The following is a 23,805-nucleotide window of genomic DNA, read 5'->3' as shown; positions in this document are numbered from 1 at the left end:
AATAGAACACAGCTTTAGAGATGAGGACCTTTTGCTTTTTTTTTTTTTAAGTGGTCATATCAAAGAAAATCTGGGGCTGTTCCACCTGAAATTTTCAGCTCAGGATGTAGCAGATACATTTTTAGTAATTAGTAGGCAGAACTACCAAGTGATGCAAAAGGGATTTTTAGAAAGTTGATCCTGAAATCCCGACATGAGACTATATGATAAAAAGTGAACATCCTCTTTGCCCTGACCTGGCAGGCTGAGGTGAAATGCCCATCTCTGTTATGGAATGACTCTGGGTACAGCACTGTAGATCTTTTTAATAAAAGCTGATGTTAGACTACTACAAATTCAGTTTTGATGGCAAAATCTATTCTGACTGTAGGCACAGGTCCTGCATGTTTAATTTCCATGCAGACCACCGCATTGCTTTAAAGTACTGCCTGTGGTGGTTAGATAGATAGCAACAAATTCCTACTTCAGTGTCAACAAGGATCCAGTCATTCATGTGACATCCAAGGAAAAGTCTCTTGAGCCCTGGCCGAAGTGTGGCATGAATAAGGACAGTAAGATTGCTCCTGAAAAGAATCACCAGGTCTCTTCCACGAGCTCCACTTTTCCCAGGGATTATTCATGACAGTGTATTTATTACTACACATCACCCTTCTGGTAATACTTGAACATTTTATGTTCTGCAGCTTTGCTGCCCATTTTCAGTAAAATAAAAGGTTTCCAGGCTCCCAAGATAGAGGATGTGATATCAGATGATGAGCAAAGAAATATTTTTGAAGGAATGAGCAGCCAAGCCCCAGAGCAGAATTTCAATGAATGGGCAGCAGAGGGACAGTGACAGGGGATACGGAAGAGCAGATTTCTGTGGACATCATCTTTCACAGAGGAGAAGTCATTTGGCACTACGCAGCCCTGTGCATTAGAAGTGGGCATTGCTGATCGGTGAACCATTTCTCGTACTCACGCTCCTTTTCCGTAGTGAAACCAATCCATTCTGAGGCGCTGCTGCCAACAGAGTTGTAAGACACGACTCGCAGGTTGTAAGTCGTGTAAGGCTCCAGATTGGACACATTGGCACTCTGTCCTTTTCCTGTATACTTCACCTCAGTTGGGCCAGGACTGCAAGCCTTCACTGCTGGCTGTAGGTTCAGGGGACAAGCCATATAAACATGGAGCTCATAGCTGAGAAGAAAGTTGAGATTTTGATTAGTCAAGGGCCTTAATAACATAACAGCCAATCATAGATTTCATCATAATTGCTGTATGTCTGGCTACCAGAGAAGAGAATGGACCTGTGGATGTTATCTACCTGGATTTTTGCAAAGCTTTTGACACTGTTTCCCACAGCATTCTCCTGGAGAAACTGGCTGCTCGTGGCCTGGACAGGTGTACTCTTCGCTGGGTAAAAAACTGGCTGAATGGCCGTGCCCAGAGAGTGGTGGTAAATGGAGTTAAATCCTGTTGGTGTCCGGTCACAAGTGGTGTCCCCCAGGGCTCGGTGCTGGGGCCGGTTCTCTTTAATATCTTTATCAATGATCTGGATGAGGGGATCAAATGCACCCTCAGTAAGTTCGCAGACGACACTAAACTAGGCGGGCATGTTGATCTGCTTGAGGGTAGGTTGGCTCTGCAGAGGGATCTGGACAGGCTGGACTGATGGGCTGAGACCAATGGTATGAGGTTCAACAAGGCCAAGTGCCGGGTCCTGCACTTGGGTCACAACAACCCCATGCAGCGCCACAGGATTGGGGCGGAGTGGCTCAAAAGCTGCCCAGCAGAAAAGGACCTGGGGGTGTTGGTGGACAGCCAGTTGAATATGAGCCAGCAGCGTGCCCAGGTGGCCAAGAAGGCCAACAGCATCCTAGCCTGTATCAGGAATAGTGTGGTGAGCCGGACTAGGGAAGTGATCATCCCCCTGTACTCGGCACTGGTGAGGCCCCACCTCGAGTACTGCGTTCAGTTTTGGGCCCCTCACTACAAGAAGGACATTGAGGTGTTGGAGCGTGTCCAGAGAAGGACTACAAAGCTGGTGAGGGGTCTGGAGCACAAACCTTATGAGGAAGGACTGAGGGAGCTGGGGTTGTTTAGCCTGGAGAAGAGGAGGCTGAGGGGAGACCTTATCACCCTCTACAACTACCTGAAAGGAGGTTGCAGAGAGATGGGGGCTGACCTCTTCTCCCTGATGACAAGTGATAGGACAAGAGGAAACGGGTTCAAGTTATGTCAGGGGAGGTTTAGATTGGATATTAGGAAACATTTTTTCACTGAAAGGGTTATTAAACGTTGGAATAGGCTGCCCAGGGAGGTGGTGGATTCACCATCCCCGGAGGTGTTTAAAAAAAGGGTAGATGGGGCACTGAGGGACATGGTTTAGAAGTGGTTTTTGTCAGGGTAGGTTAATGGCTGGACTTGATGATCTTAAAGGTCCCTTCCAACCTCAGCAATTCTATGATTCTATGATTCTATGACCTGATCCCAGTTTTTCTCTTGGAGATTTTGGCCCCAGCTGAAAGATGCCTACGAGCAATCATGGTTCTAAGTCAGTCACACTCACAATGAAACTGATGATGCCTGTTACCTTGCTGCTCGCTTCTGCAAATCAGGATTTGCCTTAGTAAGGATAAGATGCAGCTGCCTCTTTGCTGCCAGTGGATCTCACAACTTTTTGGCTGTGCAATCACAGCTGTCAGGCGACTACCTCCACTCCCACAACTCATCCTCTCCACCTTCACCCTCCCCAATATCCTGCTCAGGAGAAAAGCAATTTTTGTTGTGTGTAAACACCTCCCAGATGGCATTTACGCCACACAGGCTACCACCAACCAACACTGTGAAGGAGGAGCATGGCTGTCACAACCATCCAGTGCTCTCAGCCCTGCGATTCCAGCTCATGACCAGCAAAATTGTTGTGCCACAACCCCTAGCTGAGGTGGGCAGGTTTGGCTGGGTGGCAGTTCCTACCTGGTGACGATGCCATTGGGTGACTGAGGGGCGCTCCACTGGAAAGAGGCATTCCTGGAGGTCACAGTGCGGATCTGCGGGGGAGGCTGCTCTGAGGGTGGAGCCGGCTGCGTGGTGATTTGGGCCATGGGTCCTTTACTGCAACAGTTGAAACAGGTGCAGGCCTCCACGCCAATGGAGTATGTGGTAAAAGGTTTTAGCCCATGTATTGTCTGCTGGGTGGCGGTCCCTTCTGATAGCTGTAAAAATTAAGAGGGAACTTGTCAGAGCTTCAAGTACCACAAGTACTAAATAAGAGTTATGGAGGCGAATTAAGTCTAGAAGAAGACGGCCACAAGGTTCTGCATGTCCTTTAAGTCTGACATTAATGCAGCTGTTATGTACTGGGAACTCTGCACTCATTTTTCTCCCATTACAAAGTTAAAGGGCACTGTTCAAAGGAAAAGACCACGCCATCAGCAGCCTCGCAGACGTCTTGAGTTGAGCTGTGGCCACTGTTTGTCAACTTGCAAATGTCATTCTCAGGAACAGAGAAAAAGAAACCTTTAAGGATAAGTGGTACTGAAGCCAAAAGAAATTAACGTGGAAAATAGCTCCATGAGAAGTGTGCTAGCAAATACTCATGCGTATCTCACAAGCTTCCTCAGTGTGGATGCAGGAGACAGCATTGGGCAGAATGTGTCTGGTGGCTCAGTTTACTTACAGACAGAAGAACGTGCTCTCTGGTAGGTGCCTCTAAGCCAAGAGCCAACATGATGCTGCTCTGCATTCAAACAGCCATGGTGCTGGACGAGCCTGTTGGGAAACTCTCCTAAGCTCAGCAAGGGAGACCTGGCAGTTCTGGCATAGGAAATGGCACCCTCATTCTGAAGCCGCTCACAGGAACTGCCACTTCACCTCTTTGCTGTAGTCATTTGCGGGTATAGCTTCTTAAGCCAAAGAAATAAAATTATGCAGAAAACACCAACAAGGGGCAACATCTGCTCCCGCTTGGCAGCATGTGATTTAGCAGAGTGCAGCAAAAAATAGGATGGAAAGAGTCAAGCAAGCAAAGGAAAGCACTTGGTAATTCTTGATGCCAGAGCCAGAGATGAGCCAGCAGCATGGCAGGTGTGAGGGAATGGAAATGGAGGGCTGTGCAGGCACCAACGAGACAAACTGGCTGAATCAGCCACGGACACAGCCAATTGCACTGGAAGGAATAAGTGCATAATGTGCAATTGGTAGGCAGCTTAAACTCATGGACAGGATTGATGACCTGGGAAGGTGGCCCTAGCACTTCCAAGCTGAGCAAGATGGGGTAAGGGAAAAGATCCCACACAAATATTTACCTACTTGCAAAAAACAAGCAGATAGTGCTACAGGCAAGTATTCAAGCATTTTGTACTGATTTGGTGGCAACTTTTCCAGGCACCTTCAACAGCCCTAACCTTTCCCCATATCTCCCTAATTTATATCTCTAATGAGTTGCAGGTTTCCTAATCTGAGATCGGTCATTTCTGGACACCTAACGGTGTCTGAGCTGAGACACCAAACACAGAAGTTGCTTGGCTACTTGCACTACTCTTCAATGCTTTACCATGAAAGGAAGCACACATACAGCACTTTCTTCTGAACTTCAAATCCATAGGCTATCCAAAGCACACAATCATCTCCTAATGGCTGCAGTTCCCACCTGCACCATTTGGACTGGCAGGAGATGTCTGGAAGTGTTTCATTTGGATGGTTATTCGCCCCGAACAACACTTCCGATTCCCATCACATTGCCACAGCACATCACCACATCAGAAGTGCTTAATGATGAGGTTAGTTCCTTGAGAAACACGTGTAGCTGAGTGAAAGCGCTGGTGGCACTTCAGCCAGAAGAGAGCATCGCAGAGCAGTTAACAATGGGAGGGCAGGAGAAGGAAGAGGAAGACAGTCTGCAACCAGCAGTAGCAGCTTGTAAGAACAAAATTGTTAAAGTGAGAAAATACAAGCTCAAATGGAAGCACAGAAACAGTGTTGACAATACTCACCACCACATCAGTCCCTCTGGTGTCATTAGAAAACAGCCTGTAGATACTGACCACCCCGTTTGGCTTAAGAGGGGGGCTGATGGTCACCACAGCCACTGTGGACGCCACCGTGTCGAAGAGGGGAGCTCCCAGGCCCTCAGGAGGAGCAGGGCCCGTCCGGCAGTGGGACCAGCTGCTCGGCGTCCGGCCCGCTGAGTTCACTGACCACACCTTCGGCACACAAAAACAGAGGAACTGTTAGCGAAGGACTCAAGCCGACACAACATCCACGGTTAGCCAGGGATGCCACTGCAGCTGTACTGACATTGAGAAAAACGCAGCCCAATGACACCCATGCAAAATGTCCCTTGACTGTCCCCCAGCACCCGTGTTGACCCAGTGACTTTCTACCAGAAGAGTGGAATATTTCCCACTGGTACACTTAGGGAAAAGAAGAAGATTTCATGGTTCAGGCAGTATGTCTTTGTGTGTCTTCTTCATACCTGATCCCCAAACTCTGAATTCCCACCACTCTCTGTGTCATACCATGCAAAGACGACTCCTTCAGAAGCTGTGATCAACAGTGGTAATGTTTTCAAAGAAAGACGTGCAAACAACAATTCTGATATCCAGTCCTGCCAATTTCTCCCTTCTACACATTTCCTTCATGCATGCAAGTAGCCCCAGTGAATTCAGTCTGGTGTTTTGTGACACAAATTATGTTCACCTTGACTGAATTGCACAAGTCAAACTCTAGTTAACCTTTAAAACCAGAAAGTTTTACAGGCATGTCCTTCGCTTAAAAATATTAACGTATCAATCATTTGGCAACATTTTCAGTAACCCATAATATAAACAAAGCCCATTGAAAAGTGTAGTTAAGTCAGCATCTCTCATTTATTTTCACAACAACATTTGCTTTATGGCATGAGCACAAAGGCAACTGCTTCAGTTCCAAGATTTCAAAATTTAGCAGCTTGAATTAGACCTGATTAAAAACCACATGTCTCTATGAACTATGCCTACTGATTTTGTCAGCTTCCCAAAACCAGAGTGATCTGCAGACTACATAAAACTCAGCACTTATTAAACACACTCTCCAACAAATCTGCATGAAAATTAAATTTTGCTTTCATCAAGGAGTGAATAAACATATGGAAGGATGTATAATCTTATTTATCAAAAACCATTTGTATAATTAAACACGAATATCATAAAAGGTTGCCTTAGGTCGTCATTTGCATGAGTAAGTAATTTGTAGAATGTCAGGTACAATAGACAGAATAGATGGATGTGTGAGTGTATAGGGTTAAATTAGGCTCAATATTAGCCAACCACATAGTGATCAATCAGAATGATAGATCTAAATGGCAATACAAAAGGACTGTCTGAGTGATTTTTTAGTATAAGTATTCCTTAGTAAGCTTTCATGTCGAGCGGTTCTAACTACAGTAAAACATGGTCTTATGTGATCTACACTGGGCAGAGGTCTTCAGGAAGTGAATGGTGGGACTGTGCCTTAAAAAAAATAGGAGGTTTAGAAATAAGAGTTCTTCAAAACTGACCCTGGAGTCCTTCCAGCTTATAATATTAAATTCCAAGACCCCAGGACAGTTCAGAAGGGGCCTGAGGAAGGAAAAAGGCCAAATCCCACCACAGTGGCTTTGAAGGCTGTGGCTCTGCCAAACACAAACCCAAAGTTCCTGCCTGATTCCATCAGTAACGTATAGCACCAGCCAGCGAAACACTACATAAGTACAGATGATGCCCTATGACAAAAAGCTCAGCCAAAGCACTTTCATTTTCAGTGAAATCGGTAATATATCTCAGTTGTGAACTTTTCATAAAGTCAAACTCTGTCCGCTTTACTGCATTAGGTCACACCCTCTATCTCAGTTCAGTCCCAGCTGCTACAAAGATTTGCCCACAGTCGTTCATTTCAAGGGGCATATTTCTTTGTGGAGAGAATAAGCCACATACGGAAAGAGCAGCTCTGAGTGTGCCACTGGCATTGACTCAGTGCTGACCTGAGTTCAAACGCTCCAGTTATACCCAGGCTGTGGCCTTAATGAGCACGGAGCGTAACAGTGTCGGACCTGACCTGCTGAGCAAGCTGCTCACAGCAAAACTGAAGGTGATGAGTAGGAACAGAGGCTTCCTGTGTAGCACAGGAATTCAGCCTTAGAATGGGGCCACCCTAGGAAATATGGAGGAGAGAGGGATGCAGTTCACCTGGGATGCACACGCCTCACTGAGAGCTGGATGGATACGCCTTCCTCCATCGATCCCCCTCCTGCCAAAGGTGCCTACGCCTTGTCTTTCATAAAACAAACCTTATTTCAGACAAACAAAGGCTCTTTCTTTCAAAGCACTGTCTTAGGACAAGGGAAAAGGGGATGCTCACCCCATTTGACGCTACAGCTAAGTGGTTAAAGGACTCCTCCAGGAGGCAGGTAATTTAGGTTCAATCACATGCTCCAGGGGAGGGAGCCAAGCCTGCCCCCTCCAGAGTGGGAATGCCCAAGCAGATGACCCATCTTTGTACTTGGGGTGCTCCCAGGGCTCCCCTCGGGGCTGTTTCATTGCACATGAACGCAACGAAATCCAGGTTGACTGGGCAGAGCACACACAAGCGGGAGCAGACACAGTTACCCAGCCCAGGGAAGCTGAGGCTGCGGTCCATCCCCCGGGCACCACATCCCTGTTCCCCTTGAAGAAAGGCCAAGGTCACAGCCACATGCCTGTGGGCCTGATGGACAGGCATGCTCTGAGCGTGCCTTCTAGACAGACGCCAGCTACTCAGCCCTGCCAAGACATGTTTCCAGCAGAAAACCTCTAGGTGTCTGTGAAACTCTCTAATGCCAGATTCTAAGACAGTTGTGACAGCTGAACAGGACTTCTGAGGATCTAAATTCTGGATTTACACTGACCTAAGCTGGATTCCCTTAACTCCTTCTGCTTCTGCTCAACCATCTGTAAAAGGATAGATGGGTATAAAAATATTTCCCTTTAAGAATTGCCGTCCAAGTAAATCCTGGTCAGCATTCGAAGACTCGGAGGAGTACACGCTCAGAACTGCCTGCAGATGGAAATGTTGATATTTAGCCACCTCTTTACATGAAGAAATGGGACAGCGTGGCAACAGAAGGCACAATGAGGAGTGCCTGTTTGGTCACGGCTCCTCAAAAAGTCACCACAAAACAGTCACAGAGGAAAGCTGTTGTCTGTCTAGCCTGGTTAAACCAAAATTTCATGGTTTGGACTTTTGTAAAAAGCTTTTTGGGATCACAAAAGTTCCTTCTAAACTGTGATATAATCAGCACCAAAAATATTTAACTGCATTCATATAGAAATGTAAAGAGCTTAATAGGCAGCAATATTACCTGCTGTTTATAATGTAAGAAGATTATGAAAGAGCAGACAGGAATGCGGGGCAAATAAGAAGCAACCAGATCTCAGGGACGTGTTGAATAGCCAAACACAGACAGCAGAAAGCCAATGCAAGTTTCTTATAACTTGACTTTCTGAATATATGGCCTGCAAAAGCATTAAGTCTGACATCATGGGTGCATGGCTCAGCACCCTGCCAAAAGATGTGCTGCTGTTAATGGCTGCACTGTCCCAAAAAAGCCAGGAGAGGGCTCTGAAATCAGCTACACGGGGTTACGATTTAAAATGCTTTATCAATCTGCTGGCCCCTGGCCCAGACTGCACTTTGAAGTGGAGCCAGAGTGAGAGGGGGGGGGAAACCTCTCCGGAGACTGAAGATTCGGAGGACTGAAGAATTCCAGTTACAGGTAACTAAGCGTGGTTTTTTCCATCATAAATGAGCCTTCACAGATCTCTGCTCCTGGTAGAAACTGGTGATCAGCTGTTGCTCAAAATGATCGCAGGACAACCTCAAGGTTCATCCGCACAGCAAGAAGGGGCAAAACCTATGAGGAGCAGGAAGGGAAGTGCTGAGAAGATGGCCACAGCCTTAGCATGGTAAGCCCAGCCTGCTCAAGCTTAGTAAAGCTGATTAACGCCTCCTCCCATAAAGGGTAACAAAATCACAGTGGCCCTCAGCAGTAGACGCAAAAAAATCATGGTATTGTAGATGCTGCCAGTGGAAGAAGCCCATTAGATGACTTACTCCATCCCTGCACCACACAGGTTCATCTGCTGCAACATTCTTGAAATCCCAGGTCCTTACTAAGAAAGCTATGTTTTAAACTAAAAAAGAAGATTTTCTTTCATCAAATTGAGATCACATGTGAAGGTATTTACTCCATACAGGAGGTATGAATGGGAACTGAGGAAAACAGCTTGATAGATGCTTCTACAGCTCTTCCAAATCTGCAGCGCAAGAAAGGCGCTAGAAGAAGAAAAGCAATGATAAACCAGGCAAGAGCTATGGCCTCTCCGTGATGAAAAAGGGAAGGTGAAGAAGCTGCCAAAATAAAGCACTCAAATTAACCCCCTCAAAGGACAAAGACAGTCTAGGATTAAGGCAGAAAACACACTGCATGGCCAAAAGTTCTACAAAGCTAAAAAGCAATCCCTTGATCACGCAACTCCGATTACGTGACGAAGTGCAACCACGGCTGACTGAACAGCGTTTTGGCAGAGGGCGTTGTGCGTGTGCTAACGCCTGCCAGCTCATGACACTCGCATCTCAAACAGTGCGAGAGGCATTACGGCTGGAAACACAGGGAACAACAGGGAAGTCTCCAAGTGGGAATCCTCTCTGCTCCCGCAAAGGGGAGTCTCTGTAGCCAACAGCATACGGAGACTGAGAAACTCTCCTTAACGGAGAGATCTCCTTCACTTCTGCTGAAGCGTGGAAGGCAGCAGCAGGCAAAAGGGTGGACTGGCTGGTGGTATCTTGCCTGTCTGAAGGCAGCAGCGCTGAGCTCCTGCTGACTCCCCAGGCCAGGGAGAGCCGGGATCCTTTGCTATGCAGAGGCCAGCTGCTGCTCACCCTTCCTGCTTGCAGGAAATCAGCAGAAAGGAGAGCGAGCCAAACAGCTGACTACTGACCAGCAGTGACTCTTGGCTCCCATCACGTCCTACGGGCACTGTGCATCATCCCGCTTCGCACTGCAGTTTATCTGCAGTCCCTCACAGTTCCCTCTCTGAGGGACAAGATCCCAGCTCTGTACGTGGCAGCAGCTTGCACTGAGCTCCTGCAGCTACTGAGAAAACAGCCTTTTGCTTTAAAAAATGTCTCATTAGTAAATCACTACCTACCTTCCTCTTTGAGCTTAGAGCTGTGGGGCAGTTAGGTAGTGCTGCAGGTTCTGGGGAACCACAAGGTCAGACCAAACCACCCCTTTCACACGTGCACATAACTCTCTACACCTGTGTGTAAGCGTCAGGTACGACTTGAGTCTCTGCCCTTAGGGCATCCATGGACTGCACATACCTGTGACTGCTGGTCTTTCCTAAAAGGATTCAATGCTGGCACTACTCGGCATGTGCCAGGGGAGACAAATGGTGGCAGAGTGGAGTTTGTACCACACTTCTCTTTCTAGAGTTGTTCATGGAGGTCACAAAGACACAGCACTACTTTGAGACTTTGCTTTGGATTTCTTGACTCAGATTTGTTCAATTTCTAACCCTACACTTACATAAATGCAGAGTTCTCACAGTGTAATTCTTTTCCAAGACAGGAAGAAATTTTAGGGCTATATAAGATATGACATCTGTAAGTTCAGAAACACAGCACCCGATTTCTAGTTGTCTTCGAACAGCAGTCTGTTTCACCATCCCTGGAGGTATTTAAGAAACGTGTAGACATGGCTCTTCAGGGCATGCTCTAGTGCCCAAGATTATTGTTTGTGGTGGGGTGTTATGTGTGGGTTGTGGGTGTGGAGTTTAGTAGGTGGGTGGGTATTTTTTGTTGTTTTTTGTTGTTTTTTTTTTTGTGGTTGGACTCGATGATCTCAGAGGTCCCTTCCAACCACTAAGATTCTGTGTGATTCTGTGTGATTCTGTGTGAATGTACAGTGTCTGCAATAAAGTTAGAGAGACCACAATCTTTGCTAGTTAAAATTAGAGAAACCCAGAGTGGCTCCCTCTCGCCATCGGTTGCAGCACCCTTCACGAGTCTTTCTTCTCATCAGACCTGACCGGCGTGCAGCCTGGGTAATTTGGAGTTACTTATGCAATGTCAGCACAGCCAGGACACAAAGCCTGTCTCCCGAAATCTAGCATTCAGCATTAGGATAATGTATTCACATCTGGGCACGGCAGTGTCAGGCAGGTATTAGCAAAGTAGAAAGTTTCAAAAGTGGTTGCAGTCTACGAGGGACAGAGCAAAGGCAAGGGAAAGAAAATATCGTGTCCACCAGGGGCACAAAAAGGTAGTAAACAAATCTGTGCTTTCTGCCCACCCTCAGATCCATACTTCTCCTTCTTCAACATTCAGTTAGCGTCCTTAGGGAGGCCGTAAACATATAACGGGATAGATTTTAGGTCCAGGCTTCTAGCACTGTGATAACGTGAGCCTCTTAACATTGCTATTCATCTCCACTGTTCAAATGCTGATAATAAAAGCACTAAATGCATTCTGGGGAAGGGAAAGACAACAGGCAAACACTTTGTGACTTAAACAAAATTACCAAATTCTAAAGGAAGCTCATTTCATAGAACGTAGTATAACACCAGTAGTTAATGAGAGATGTAAACAGGTTTAACTCTAAAAGGTAGAAAATGAAATAATTTGTTTCCTACGGGTATATAATGAGATAGTTACCAAGTTCCCATGAGAGCGATAAGCAGATATTAAAAGGTCTTTCCAATACCTGTAATGGCTAAGGGCAACAGCTAATTCAATAGATTCGATCAAAATCACCACTTCTTTCTCCGCTTCTGATTTATTACTTTGGCTGTAGTTAGTCATCACTCATTTTAGTTTGCTTTTCAGCAGTCATAAATTATGCCTCATAAATAAAAAGATACAATCAAGGAAATCATATCAAGTCATCTACAGCCCTGGAGTATATTTTCCCCTGGTACTCACACTAATGTCTTTTCAAAGGATAGCTTGCCATGGTTTTGAATATGTCAGAATCACAATTTACCGAGAAGGGTCTTGCAAGAATGGTGCTGTAACAGTCTCACTGGTAATTTTGGAAGCCAACAAATCCAGTCTAATATCTGTGTTTAGTTTAATGAACAAAACCCAAGGTTTGTTGAACCAATGCACTGTTTACGCACTTGAATTATGATGATGTTGACAACAGAAACACAGTGCCTGAAGTGGAGCTTAATGAAAGAAATCTTGTGGTTTCAAATGACCCTTCTCCGTGCTGTGTACCCTCTACGGGGAAAAGGAAGCATCTTGTTCTGCAAAGGGGTATTTAGAGTGGGTATCGCCATTACATCAGTGGAACAATATAGTTACGTCTGCTTTACTCTTCAAAAGCTGAGGTCAAGCTCAGTAGCCTAACGCAGGTGTAGTATGAGAAACTCTCTTTACTTGGAAGCAGGGAGCACAACAAACCTTGCAGGAAAAAACACTCTTCCAAACTCAGTGAAGAGAGGATAACAAGCAGGGAGTGCAAGAATGAACTAAATTCTGTTTTATGTCACTACTTTGTAGTGCATCTTTCTGTCAGGGAGATGGGGAGAAATGGTGAATTAAAATGATGAAAAGGAGCCAGATATGAGGGATATTACAAATGGGTGGCTATCCATCACTGGCCAGTCAGAAAACCAGTTTCGCCCCATTTTAAGTTGCAGAAGTCACTGGGCTGTTTGTCAGTAACTAAGCAGCAGAAACTGGAGCTCAGCCAACAATTTGACAGACAGGTTGGTAAACCAAGTGTCATTCTTGTCATCTCTGAAAGTGGCCAAGAGGCCTTACATATTCTGCACCCATGTAGTTGGTCCTTCCTTAATCTTCATGACTTTGCACCCAGTTTTTTCTCTTTATCTCTCCGAGGTCAGAATACGATTTGTTTTCTCTTTGAGAATCCAAGATGAAGGACCCAAAACATATTTCCCATGGTAAATCTCAGTGCATTTCCTAGACCCTTCACTTGGCTGCAGTAACTGGAGTGTGAGCAGCATGCTGCACAAGCAAGAGGGATGCTGTGCCTCCCTCAGTGGTTGGAGGCAGACAACTTCAGCGCTGCAGACCCTGTTTTGGTGCATTGGATAGTCCTCCTGGAGAATAAACCTCTGCTGGGAGCCATAAAACTGTCTGAAAACGTACAATCCTACTTTTATGTCTTTTACATGTTCCATGCCTGCCAAATGGAAATAAGGATGTGTCCTAAACCAGGAAGACATTAAGCTATTAATCTAAAGAAGCAGTCTTAAGTACACAATTAAGCGCAATTGTGGTGGCGTGACATTGCACTTACATGCAAATCACACGACAGTCTGACAGCTCTGCTTTGCAGAACAGCACTAAATGCCACAAGTCTCTGTTCAAAAGGGCCTTCCTGTAGCTGATAAAAACAGGTCTGACTCCATAGGTTGCTATATGGTAACATTGCACGCCATCCTCAATAACTCCTGAGAAGGGCCTACACATTCAGTTTCAGAAATATTCCGGGAATCAAAAGATTACACTTGCAAACTCACTAGGTCTCATGAGTCATAAAGTTTGTTTAATACAGGTTTTTTTTTTTCAGGACAATTGCATCTATTTAATACAGCTGAGGAACTCAGGCAGCATTCCAACAAACACCTAAAAGGCCAGATGCTCTAGAAAATGCGAATATCTAAAAGTATGAATAGACCAATAAAGGTCCAATTTCAAAGATCTAAGTAATTATTTCTGAGTATGGGACAGTAGGCACCTTAGTGCCTCTTAAAAGCCCATTGAAACCCAGCAGGTGCTAATATGCTTATGCAGATCTGGCCCTTAAAGAATAAAAGTGCTTCCTTGAACAATAGTGATCTAGGCATTTAGGCCGCATAGTCCCTTTGACCAGCACGAACTTCAAAAGTCGCTTCATCGTTCTGAAAGTGCAACTTTTCAATGTAGTCTTACAAACCCTAAATATTCAGATGAAGTTTCCAGAAAAAAAACCAAACCAAAAAAAACGAAAACACAAAAAACCCCACCAAACTCCAAAATCCTGACTTCAGATCCAAAGAAACTGTCAGAGTTCATTGAACTAAATCTCAGCACCTCCAAAAATGCTGGAGAGAGTCCCATCACAGCCCTTTGATTTTATCTGCATTCTGCTGGAGGAAATTCAGTTGCATTTAAAGTTTTATGTCCAGCAAACAAGCCTCAAATGCAGACAGCAGAATCAATATCCAGTTTAAGTGAAATATAAATCTGGGTTTCATCAGCATAATAGCAAAAGCCAAGCCCTATACTTACAAATAACTTGTCTCACAGGCAAGACATAAATTGTCAACAATGGAGGGGCTCAGAATGGATCCCGGAGGACTGCTGCAAATGACATAAGCAGAAGACAAACACGTGCATGCAAAAGCTTCTCGTGGTGAAATAAATGGCCACCAGTGAAAAAAACCAAAAATGATTTAGTGTCCCAGTCAACAGCTCAGCCCAGTAATGCAGTAGAACTGAGATAAAAAGCAAAGTCTTGAATACAGCACAGTAAACCACAGGAATCTGGTCAAGAGGCTTTCTTTGTTACCCGTCACTGACAGATCATTAAAAACTTTGGCTCAAGAAAGTCGCTGTGGTATCAACTTCCCAAAATACAGCTTCTGACTGAGATAACTGAAAGTTGGTGCAACTGAGAATATCCCACAGCCAATGTCTACAACTTCCAACTTGGGAAGTTTGTCTAAGAAAGATTCCTAACTAATTAATAGGACTTGGATCTGCTACAACGCTTGCTATCTACTCAGACCCGTCTGCAATTGAATTCCCATTCTTCACAGATCTTGCCCAAAGTAGCAAGAAGATCTGGTCTAACAAGAGTTCTGCTGGAAGGAAACTACAGTAAATGGAGAGGAGACTTCACACTGTTGTGGCCAACAGATGGGCCCTACACAGGAATTAAAGGAAAGCTGGGAGAAAGAAATGGAAACCTTAATATTTGTATGTAGTAGGACTTAAAACACAAACATTTCACCCTAATGCATGCTGTTTCCAGGAAAGGTTTAACAGCTCTCGTCACAAGAGAAGTGACAACTGGAAAATATACCCTTGTATATTTAAAGTGCAATACATTTTCAGGCTATGAGTAATTATAATTTTTGCTTTGGAAAGTATTATTGTAGCATCTCCTGTACTACCAAGTTCAAGAAGACGTTGTTAAGTAACTGAAGGAAATCACTAACATGGACCTGCAAGCAGCAATAATAAGCAGTCAGCTCACAGATGCTTGTCACTTCCTTCAGCACAAAGACAACAGCCACACTTCTCACTGGCTGTTACCTTACAGTCATGCTGACAATCCAGAAACATCTAAAGGAAAAAAGAGGTTTGTGATTGTCAAGCAGAGAAGAAAGGCTTTGTGAATATTGCAGTGACTATACTTTTCTCGTAGCATCCCAGGCTCTCTTTTCAATAGTTTTATAATTGTCCCTTCAGAATCCTTTTGCTACCCAAATTAGAGCTGCTGGAACTGATTTATGAAGAAAGCCACTGCACTTCTCCCTTCAGGCCCTGGGACTCTGATAGGAATGGAGCAAGAGGCAAGAGACACAACTTGAAAGAAGGGAATTAGATGCAAAGTAAGAGATAAGTAGTGAGAAAGTGGAACAGGGTGCTCACACAGGATGCACAATCTCCATCTTGGAGATGCAAGGATGGAGAACTTGATCCAAAGCTCATCTGGACACAGCCCTGAGCAGCCTACTCTATCTGTACCTGGTTCAAGCAGGGAATTAGGCTAGATACCTTCTGGATGTCCCGTCTAAACTACATGACCTAGTGAGTCTACAACCCATGTACCTATAGCAGCTGGATAGACTGATCTAATAAAGCAACTTTTTATAAATTCTTCATGGTTTCCGGCTACCAAAAAGAACACAACAGTAGCAGAGGAGTAGAGCTACCAAAGAACCTGAACTGTACAGTGCACTCTCATCAAATTTGCAGATGACACCAAACTGGAAGGGACAAGTTGATATGTTGAAGGGCAGGTCTGCCATTCAGAAGGGCCTAGAGGAATGGGTCACCCGGAGCCTTATGAATTTCAGCAAGACGAATGTGAAGTCTTGCTCCTGGGAAGGAATAAGTCCTTGCAGCATTACAGGGTAAGGACTGACCAGCTAGGGGTCACCTCTGCTGGAAAGGACCTAGAGGTCTTAGTAGACAGAAAGCTGAACATGAGCCAGCAGTGTAATCTGGCAGCAAAGATGGCCAACAGCATCTTGTGCCGTCTAACAGGAGCATAGCCAGACAATTAAAGGAAGTGATTACATGCCTTTACTTAGCTTTTGTTCCGTTTTGGCCCCTGAATACAAGACAAATATTGATGAATTGGAGCAAGTTCAGTGGAGGGCCACCAAGGTAATCAGGGGATTGGAGAACTTGGCCTATGAGCAGAAGCTGTAGGACTGGGGTTTGTTCAGCCTGGAGAAGAGATGGCTTTGGAGGGACTTGATTGCAGACCCTCAGCACCTACCCACCAGCTAGCAAGAAGGTGGGTTCAGGTTTCTCACAACAGTACGTGGTGTGAGGGGGCAAGAGAAAACAGGTATAAGTTCAAGCAAAACAGGTTCAGACTGAACGTAACAAAAAAAAATTTTCACAATGAGGACAGTCAAGCAGTGGAGAAGACTGCCTCGAGAGGTTATACTATCTCCATCCCTGGAGATTTTCAAGATGCAACTGAATAAAGCCCTGAACATCCTCATCTCATCTCTTATCTGACCCTGCTTTGAGCAGGAAGTCGGACTGCATGGCCTCCTGAGAGCCCTTCCAACCTGAATTATTTTGTGATCCTATAAAGCAAATAAGCCTGTAAAAGAAAGATTGCCACCACCTTGCAGGAGCTCAAGAGGTGGAATGCATCGTGGTTCATATATATCAAAACAAATCCATGCTTGAACAGTTTTTTTTTTTATTTTTTTTTTAGCAAAAACGTTGTAAAGACTTTTGAGCATTGCCAAACTCATCTTCAAGGTATATCATGTGTACAAATATTGCATACAGAATCAGGAGTGAGGCTTACTGGTATCCTCTTCGGTGGCATATAAGTAGGCCTATTCATAGACAACGTCATATTCAAAAATCAACCTCATCCTGCTACAATACTACATCCACTTACTTTTAGAAACAAAAAATTCACGGCTGTTTTTTTGGTGAGGGTCTAATCTCCATAACTCATATGAGAACTTGTGAAAGACTTCAGATGGTTATAAAGAGCAAAGTTCTTAGTTCATAGGCTGAAATCAAGTAAAGCCCTACATTATCCCCAGTACTATACGATACAAAAAAAAGGTGCTAAAACTTGTAACCTTGATGTAGAAAACAATTATAGGTGAAAGAATGGCAGAACTGGTCTCCTTGCTTTATCTTAGACTTATAAGAAAAATAAAAGTAAAAATACCTAGGTACATGAGAAGTAACACCAACCATCAATGGCAAATTCACTTTTGAACCACCCATGAAAACTGCTTGTGATCCTAACATCTAATTTAAAGAGAAAACGCCAGTCTCTCTTATGTAAAATACTATAAGATCATAAAGCAAAAATTAATTCATAATAGGTTGAGGGAGCATGGAAAAAAAGAGAAAAACTGATGAAATTAAAGAAATTAAGCTGCCTTTTAAGTACCAGAATTTCACACTGCTCACATAACATTAGAGCCTTACAAAAGCTCTGGAGGGTACACAAACATTTAACATACAAGAAACAAAGGCACTTACGATTAAGCTAAAGAAAAATGAATGCTGAATGAACGCATTGCTTCTGCAGAATTATTTTCAGTTTCTCAACTATTTAAAATACATTAACAATAATCACTCGGGTATCACAATACTATTAACATTAGAAACGAGATGTGTGTATTCATTGTAAGTGTAAAGTAAGGTTCTCAAAGTGTACTGAAATCATAATCAGAGCTGCTAAATGGCTTCAATTCCCACCTGGTATTCATATTCTGTGTAAGGCAGCAACTTGTCATCTTTGAAGGAGGTTGAAGAACCATTGTAAACAAGTGCGAGGTCTAAGTTTATGTGGGCTTGAGTCGTCCGCCTTCTGTAAAGTTCATAGTACAAAATCTTCCCATTTGGCTGCTGTGGGCCAGTCCACAGGATGGAAGAAGTTGACTGGAAGCCCCCGGCTGTTGTCCGTATTTCTATGAGAGGGGCAGGCTGCGCTGCTGGGGGAGCCTCCAGCGTCTGGACCGATGCCCACTCACTGGAGGCACAACCCAGCTCTGTGCAAGCTTGGAGCTGTACTTCATACCTTTGGGAACACAAATCATGAACGAAGTGACTAAAAGAGTGCAAATACAAATACAGACTGCATGAGATCTGGGCGATCTCTTAATTTCTCTCGGTCTTTGGCATTTTTTAGTATGAAAACAATTTGTATCAACATAGAGATTATATGTTACGCTTTGTGAAACAAAAAAGGAAGAATGCTGTCTTCTGGGTTTTCATTTGTTGGTGGTTTTTTTCAGAGCAGAGTGAACATCTACAGGAGTCAAGTGATCTAAATGGTTTTGATATTGATGATATGAATCAAAATAATAATTGATTGTAGGAGATAATTTGGATATAATTTGAGAGCTATAGAGCTTCACTCTATTACTCTTCTCTCTTTGGATTTAGAGTAGTTATATGTAAATAGTAGACAGACTTATCAACCATGTAACACACACAAATTATGCATACACAAATACATAATGAAAGGTCAGGTAAATAATCAAGCATTAGTGGGGAAAATATTACTCCAGTATCAAGTCTGCTCCTTCTGTAGCAGAGTCCGGTACCCTCTCTTAAGTTTTAGCTTTCACTTAAACACAAGTCACTTGTTTTCAACTCAAGGCTGAGAGCATGTTCCTGGTGTGACTCCACGAATCTCAGCTCAGCCACACCATGAATGGGCTAGCTAAGAGGTCTTTGGTCTCCCCATCCTGAACTTTTTCGACTAAAGCCCTATTTATTCTCAAATGCAGACATCTTGTGAAAGACACACAAGTACAAGATTTCAGGTTTCGGAGTCCATAGCAGAGTGCTGAATTACCCCTTGTATTAATTACGACCTAAGTCAACCCTGTCCACTTCATCAAGATGATCTATAGCTGGTGTCACTACAAATTAAAACAAATCCTGGTTTTATCATGTGCTTTTTAAGAAACAAAACCCTATAGGTCTGACTATCTGTTTAAACAAGATGGTTGAGCTGTCTGCCAGCCTACTGAACCACCTTGCAGCATTTATTCAACAAACGAGGTCTTCCAGACTTACCTAGTGTAGGGTTGTAGCTCTGACACTATGTGTGACCGTCTCAGAAAGGAAACATGAGATGCATCAAAGTCAACAGTTTTCCTTCCTGTTTCAGCAGGCTTGTGGATCGAGATTGTGTAATTTCTAATGTCACCATTTACTTTGATAGGAGGATCCCAGGCCACCAAAATCTCCTTTGAGGACCATGCCTGCAACCTAGGAGGTAACATCCCAGACGGAGCAGAGGGGTTGGTTTTTATCTGAGCTGAGGGGCTGGTCACACTCCCTTGACTGTTATTTGCGGTGACAGTGTAGCTGTACTCCATGCCTGGCATGAGGGTGAAGTCAAGAAACCGAGTTTCCAGACCTGAGTAAACAAGTACGCCATCCCTCCTTAGCTCATAGCTTGTGATTTTACCATTGGGGTTAGCTGGAAGTTTCCATGTGATTTCAATTGACTCCGAGCCCATGACAAGCAGCCTGGGAGCTTCCATATTTAATGGTGGAGCCTCCAAGGTCATCACTGACTGGGATACGCTGGATGTGCAGCCCCCCGCAGTACAGGCAACCAATGCAAAATCATACTGCGTGTAAGGCTGTAGATTAGAAACCAACATTTGCAACTTGTTGCCGGGATAATACTCTTCATTGTTTAATTTCAATATGTACTTGGTGATAGCTCCATTTTGTATCTGGGGAGGTGCCCAGGATGCATTAATTTGAGTGGCACTGACAGCCTGCAGAGACGGTGGGTCCACTAAGGCAGGAGCTGCTTCCAGCGTCTGTATTGCAGCTGGTTCACTGGTAGAGCAGCCTCCCATCGTACAGGCAACTATCGCATAACTGTAGATTGAATAGGGCAGTAAGTCTTCATCCGTGTAGTTGAAAGTAGCAGCGTCAAAGCTGAAAGGATAGAGAACATCATTCTTTAGCAGCCTGTATGACTGAAGAATACCATTGGGCTGTGCCGGGGAGGACCACGAGATGAGCACTTTACGGGGATTAACTGATGCCACAGATAACCTGGGGGCAGCGAGACCTTTTGGGGCAGTCTGACTAGTCTTTGCCACTGTCCACGAGCTGTCAGCGTAGCCTGCTGCATTCCAGGTGCGTATTTTATATTCATACCTAGTCCATGGCTGTAAACCTTTATCATTATATACGAATGTATTACTTTCAGTGTTATATTCTGTGAAAACAATTTTCTCATCTTCTGTTGTTGCTCTGTACCCCGCAGCATTTTCTTTTGTGCATCTGTGAATAACTTCATAGCGAATTATTTTTCCATTTGGATTAATTGGCTGCAACCAGCTCAGTTCAACATTGGTGGCGTTCACTGCCTGGATTACAGGTGCCATCTGAGACACCGGCGGTGCTTCATCTGTTCGGACCGGCTGGGGTGGAGAACGAGTGCAGCCTGCCGTATTGCAAGCCTCCAGTATGAGGGTATAGAGAGTGTACGGCTCAAGGCGCCTGAAGAGGAACTGGCGAGATAAACCACTGTACTCCAGGTTGTCATCACTGAAAATATTGTAGGTCTGGGGAAAAGGAAGGAAGGAAGGCAGGCAAACAAGAGACAAAGTAAGTAAGGAAGGAAGACAAGAAAGAAAGAAGGAAGGAAGGAAGGAAGGAAGGAAGGAAGGAAGGAAGGAAGGAAGGAAGGAAGGAAGGAAGGAAGGAAGGAAGGAAGGAAGGAAAAGAAAGAAGGAAAGAAAGAAGGAAAGAAAGAAAGAATGAAAGAGAAGGAAAGAAGGAAAGAAGGAAAGAAGGAAAGAAGGAAAGAAGGAAAGAAGGAAAGAAGGAAAGAAAGAAAGAAAGAAAGAAAGAAAGAAAGAAAGAAAGAAAGAAAGAAAGAAAGAAAGATAGATAGATGCAAGCATAAAAGGAAGAAAGGAAGAAATGCAGGAAGGCAAGAAAGAACAGAAGCCAGGATAAAAGAAAAAAAGGGTAGGGACTATCAACAAATGATTCAGAAATGTACTTCTTTACCAGTAACAAGCACCACACAAACAGATCATTGATACAAAAGGAATGTTTTGATCCAATTTTCAGGTTTTTCATTTTGGATGCAGTAATAAATCACTTAGTGACAGTTTTCATTATATTTGTTTGTTATCAAATAGTTTCATTGCGAGGCTCTCAAGGGCTAGCACAAAGCTCACAGACTAAATCTAGAGAAAAATCACTTAAGAAAAAAACTCCAAATAAACCCCTCTAGTTGCAAACTTTACAGGTAAATGTTTATACTCAGTTGAAACCATTGAGCTAAAAGAAGCCCCAGATTTCAGAACAACATTCTGTCAAACCCAAGTCTTCTAGAAGCACATTTGGTTCACTGTAAACGAACATTCACAGTCATGGAATAGCACAGGAATATTAATACTCATTTGAATATAAACAGAAGCAGACAGTGCTCACAGAGTGCCTTGTGCTTACATAGGACTTCTGTCTTATTTTAAAGTATAATGCATTTGATTGAGTCCTTTTCAGCAAAAATGTTTTAATTTGATATTCAGCATTTCCCTTCTCTTTTTTGACCAAGTGTCAAGATGAAGATTACCTTAATCACGCCGTTGGGCTGGGAGGGCTCTGACCACTTTAGCAGCAGAGCCCTGCCATTTTCTTTCTTTTCCACAGTGAAGTTGCTCAGGCCACTGGGTGAAGCTTCCAACGTGCGCACAGATGTCCAGGGGCTTGAAACCTGCCCAGCATTGTTTACAGCTACGACATGAATATGATATGTTGTGAAAGGTTTCAATCCAAATAAATGAGCCTGATGCTTTGTTCCCTGAAGCAAGAATACAGATGTTTGAGTTAGTTATAAAGTAATAAGCATCTGTGGTTTATGTCACTTGGAAAATGAGGTCTCAGCTCTGGGTCGCTTCTGACCATTTTGCAGAATACCCCATCTGGTTACGGGGATTTTTTGTTGGGTTTCCACAGCTGACCCTCAAAAAGAAACTCTTAGGCTTTTAAAAAATAACTATAATGATGGTAGAGCCTTTGGAGCTGGCTCCTGGGGAGTCCTGCACAGTCCAAACCTCACCTAGCAAAGAACTTGCGTTTCGTTCAGCATGCATTCAACCTTAGCCCGCGGAGGACTGAGTGCCTGGTACTCTGAAGGATTCAAGCACATGTAAAAACCATGGAATAGGAGTGATGCCCGCCTCTACAGAATCCTTACACATCTTGTGTGTAGCAGTGCCATTCGATAGGCATGCCGTCCTGTTCTACCTACTTAGAGCATTGTAAGTAATCTGGATAGACAACAGTGTTTCCAAGAGCACAGTTTCACTTCCTTACTGAAGAAAAACCACTTAAAATTGAGGGGGGGATGAGAGGGGGGGTGGGTGGAAGAGGGAGAGGGGGAGGTAGGGAATGAACTGGTTTCTATGCTCCTGCTCTGTAAAGATGTCACTTGAGACATCTTCACAAGGTAAGACAATTGTGGGGTAATCCATTGCCTTACAAGAACCCTCCCTGTTTCTTCCAGGCTGGAGGAAGCAGCCGTACTGCTGGCGGGGACACAGGTTGGGGAGCTTCACCCTCCCTGGCGCCGGACCCTCACCTCGCATTGGCGGAGAGAGGCTGGGGGGAGCACGGCTGCCCATGAATCCCACCGGGCTCTGCCAGGGCTGCAAGGGCTGGGTCTGACCTGCCACCGCGCCAGACCACAGCCCAGCAGAGGGGCATGGGAGGGGATGCCAGCCGAGGGACGTCAGCCACGGCCAGAAGGGGCCACTGGCATTTCAGCTCAGGGCTTTATCCGTCTCACCTCAACGGCATCTCACACAGACCTGAAACAGCTCGGATACGAGGCAAAGTGAACCTCAGCACAAATTCAGACCTAGGCAGGAAGGCGAGATAGCCGTACTGGTATTTTGAATAGCCACGAAAGACAAGGTGGTGACAAAGAACGAGAATAACACGTTTCAGTGGGAGACTGTTCAGATCTATCTATCTCATCAGAGAAGGGAGGAAGAAAGGAGTTCAGCCGACCACCGATATATTTAATCTCTTTTTTAGCTGTGCTTTTGCATTAGTTTTATAGATCTCAAGAAGGGGAGTGCAGGAATTTAGTTTCCTTCGTGTGGCAGAAACAGCTGAAGTCAATTTCCCTGTTTCAGTGAGTCATATTAAGTTGTTAAATGCTAACACTTCCAATTGTTTAATATTTAAACATTTGTTAAGCTATCAGACTCAGAAACAAATTTTAAAGAAATATTAATTTCTTTTTTTAAATATTAAAAGTTAGATCATAAATATTTAAATAGTTATTTCCTCACAACAATGAGTTAGTCTTTTAGATAAATACATTTGAATGACCATTATGAATATTAAATCTGAAGATGCCACAAGTACAGATTATAAACATACTTTTCTGATAAATGATTCCTTTTTCTGTTAAACAGGGCAAACACTAGCAAGATTAATAATGCAAAAAAGTATAATTCTTTGTTAGGAATTCCCAGTCATCACTGCCAAAAAAGCATAAGCTCAAATGCAAATAGCAATCACCTCGAA

At 44.1% G+C, this 23,805-nt stretch overlaps 1 protein-coding gene across 1 annotated transcript in view; it reads right to left on the bottom strand.

Moving 5' to 3' along the window:
* USH2A (usherin) overlaps positions 1-23,805 on the bottom strand; it is a 395,028-nt gene that overhangs the window by 8,071 nt on the left and 363,152 nt on the right. Inside the window, exons 62-67 of the mRNA XM_063328461.1 lie at positions 21,842-22,069; positions 19,303-20,819; positions 17,974-18,295; positions 4,977-5,186; positions 2,959-3,197; positions 962-1,179 (exon numbers count right to left, since the gene is read on the bottom strand). Of these exons, the coding sequence (XP_063184531.1) occupies positions 962-1,179; positions 2,959-3,197; positions 4,977-5,186; positions 17,974-18,295; positions 19,303-20,819; positions 21,842-22,069 (2,734 nt within the window). The remainder of the gene's footprint in view (positions 1-961; positions 1,180-2,958; positions 3,198-4,976; positions 5,187-17,973; positions 18,296-19,302; positions 20,820-21,841; positions 22,070-23,805) is intronic.

This window comes from Chroicocephalus ridibundus, chromosome 3 (assembly GCF_963924245.1).
Source record: "Chroicocephalus ridibundus chromosome 3, bChrRid1.1, whole genome shotgun sequence".
NCBI lineage: Eukaryota > Metazoa > Chordata > Aves > Charadriiformes > Laridae > Chroicocephalus > Chroicocephalus ridibundus.
This window is presented reverse-complemented; position numbering and strand designations above follow the sequence as displayed.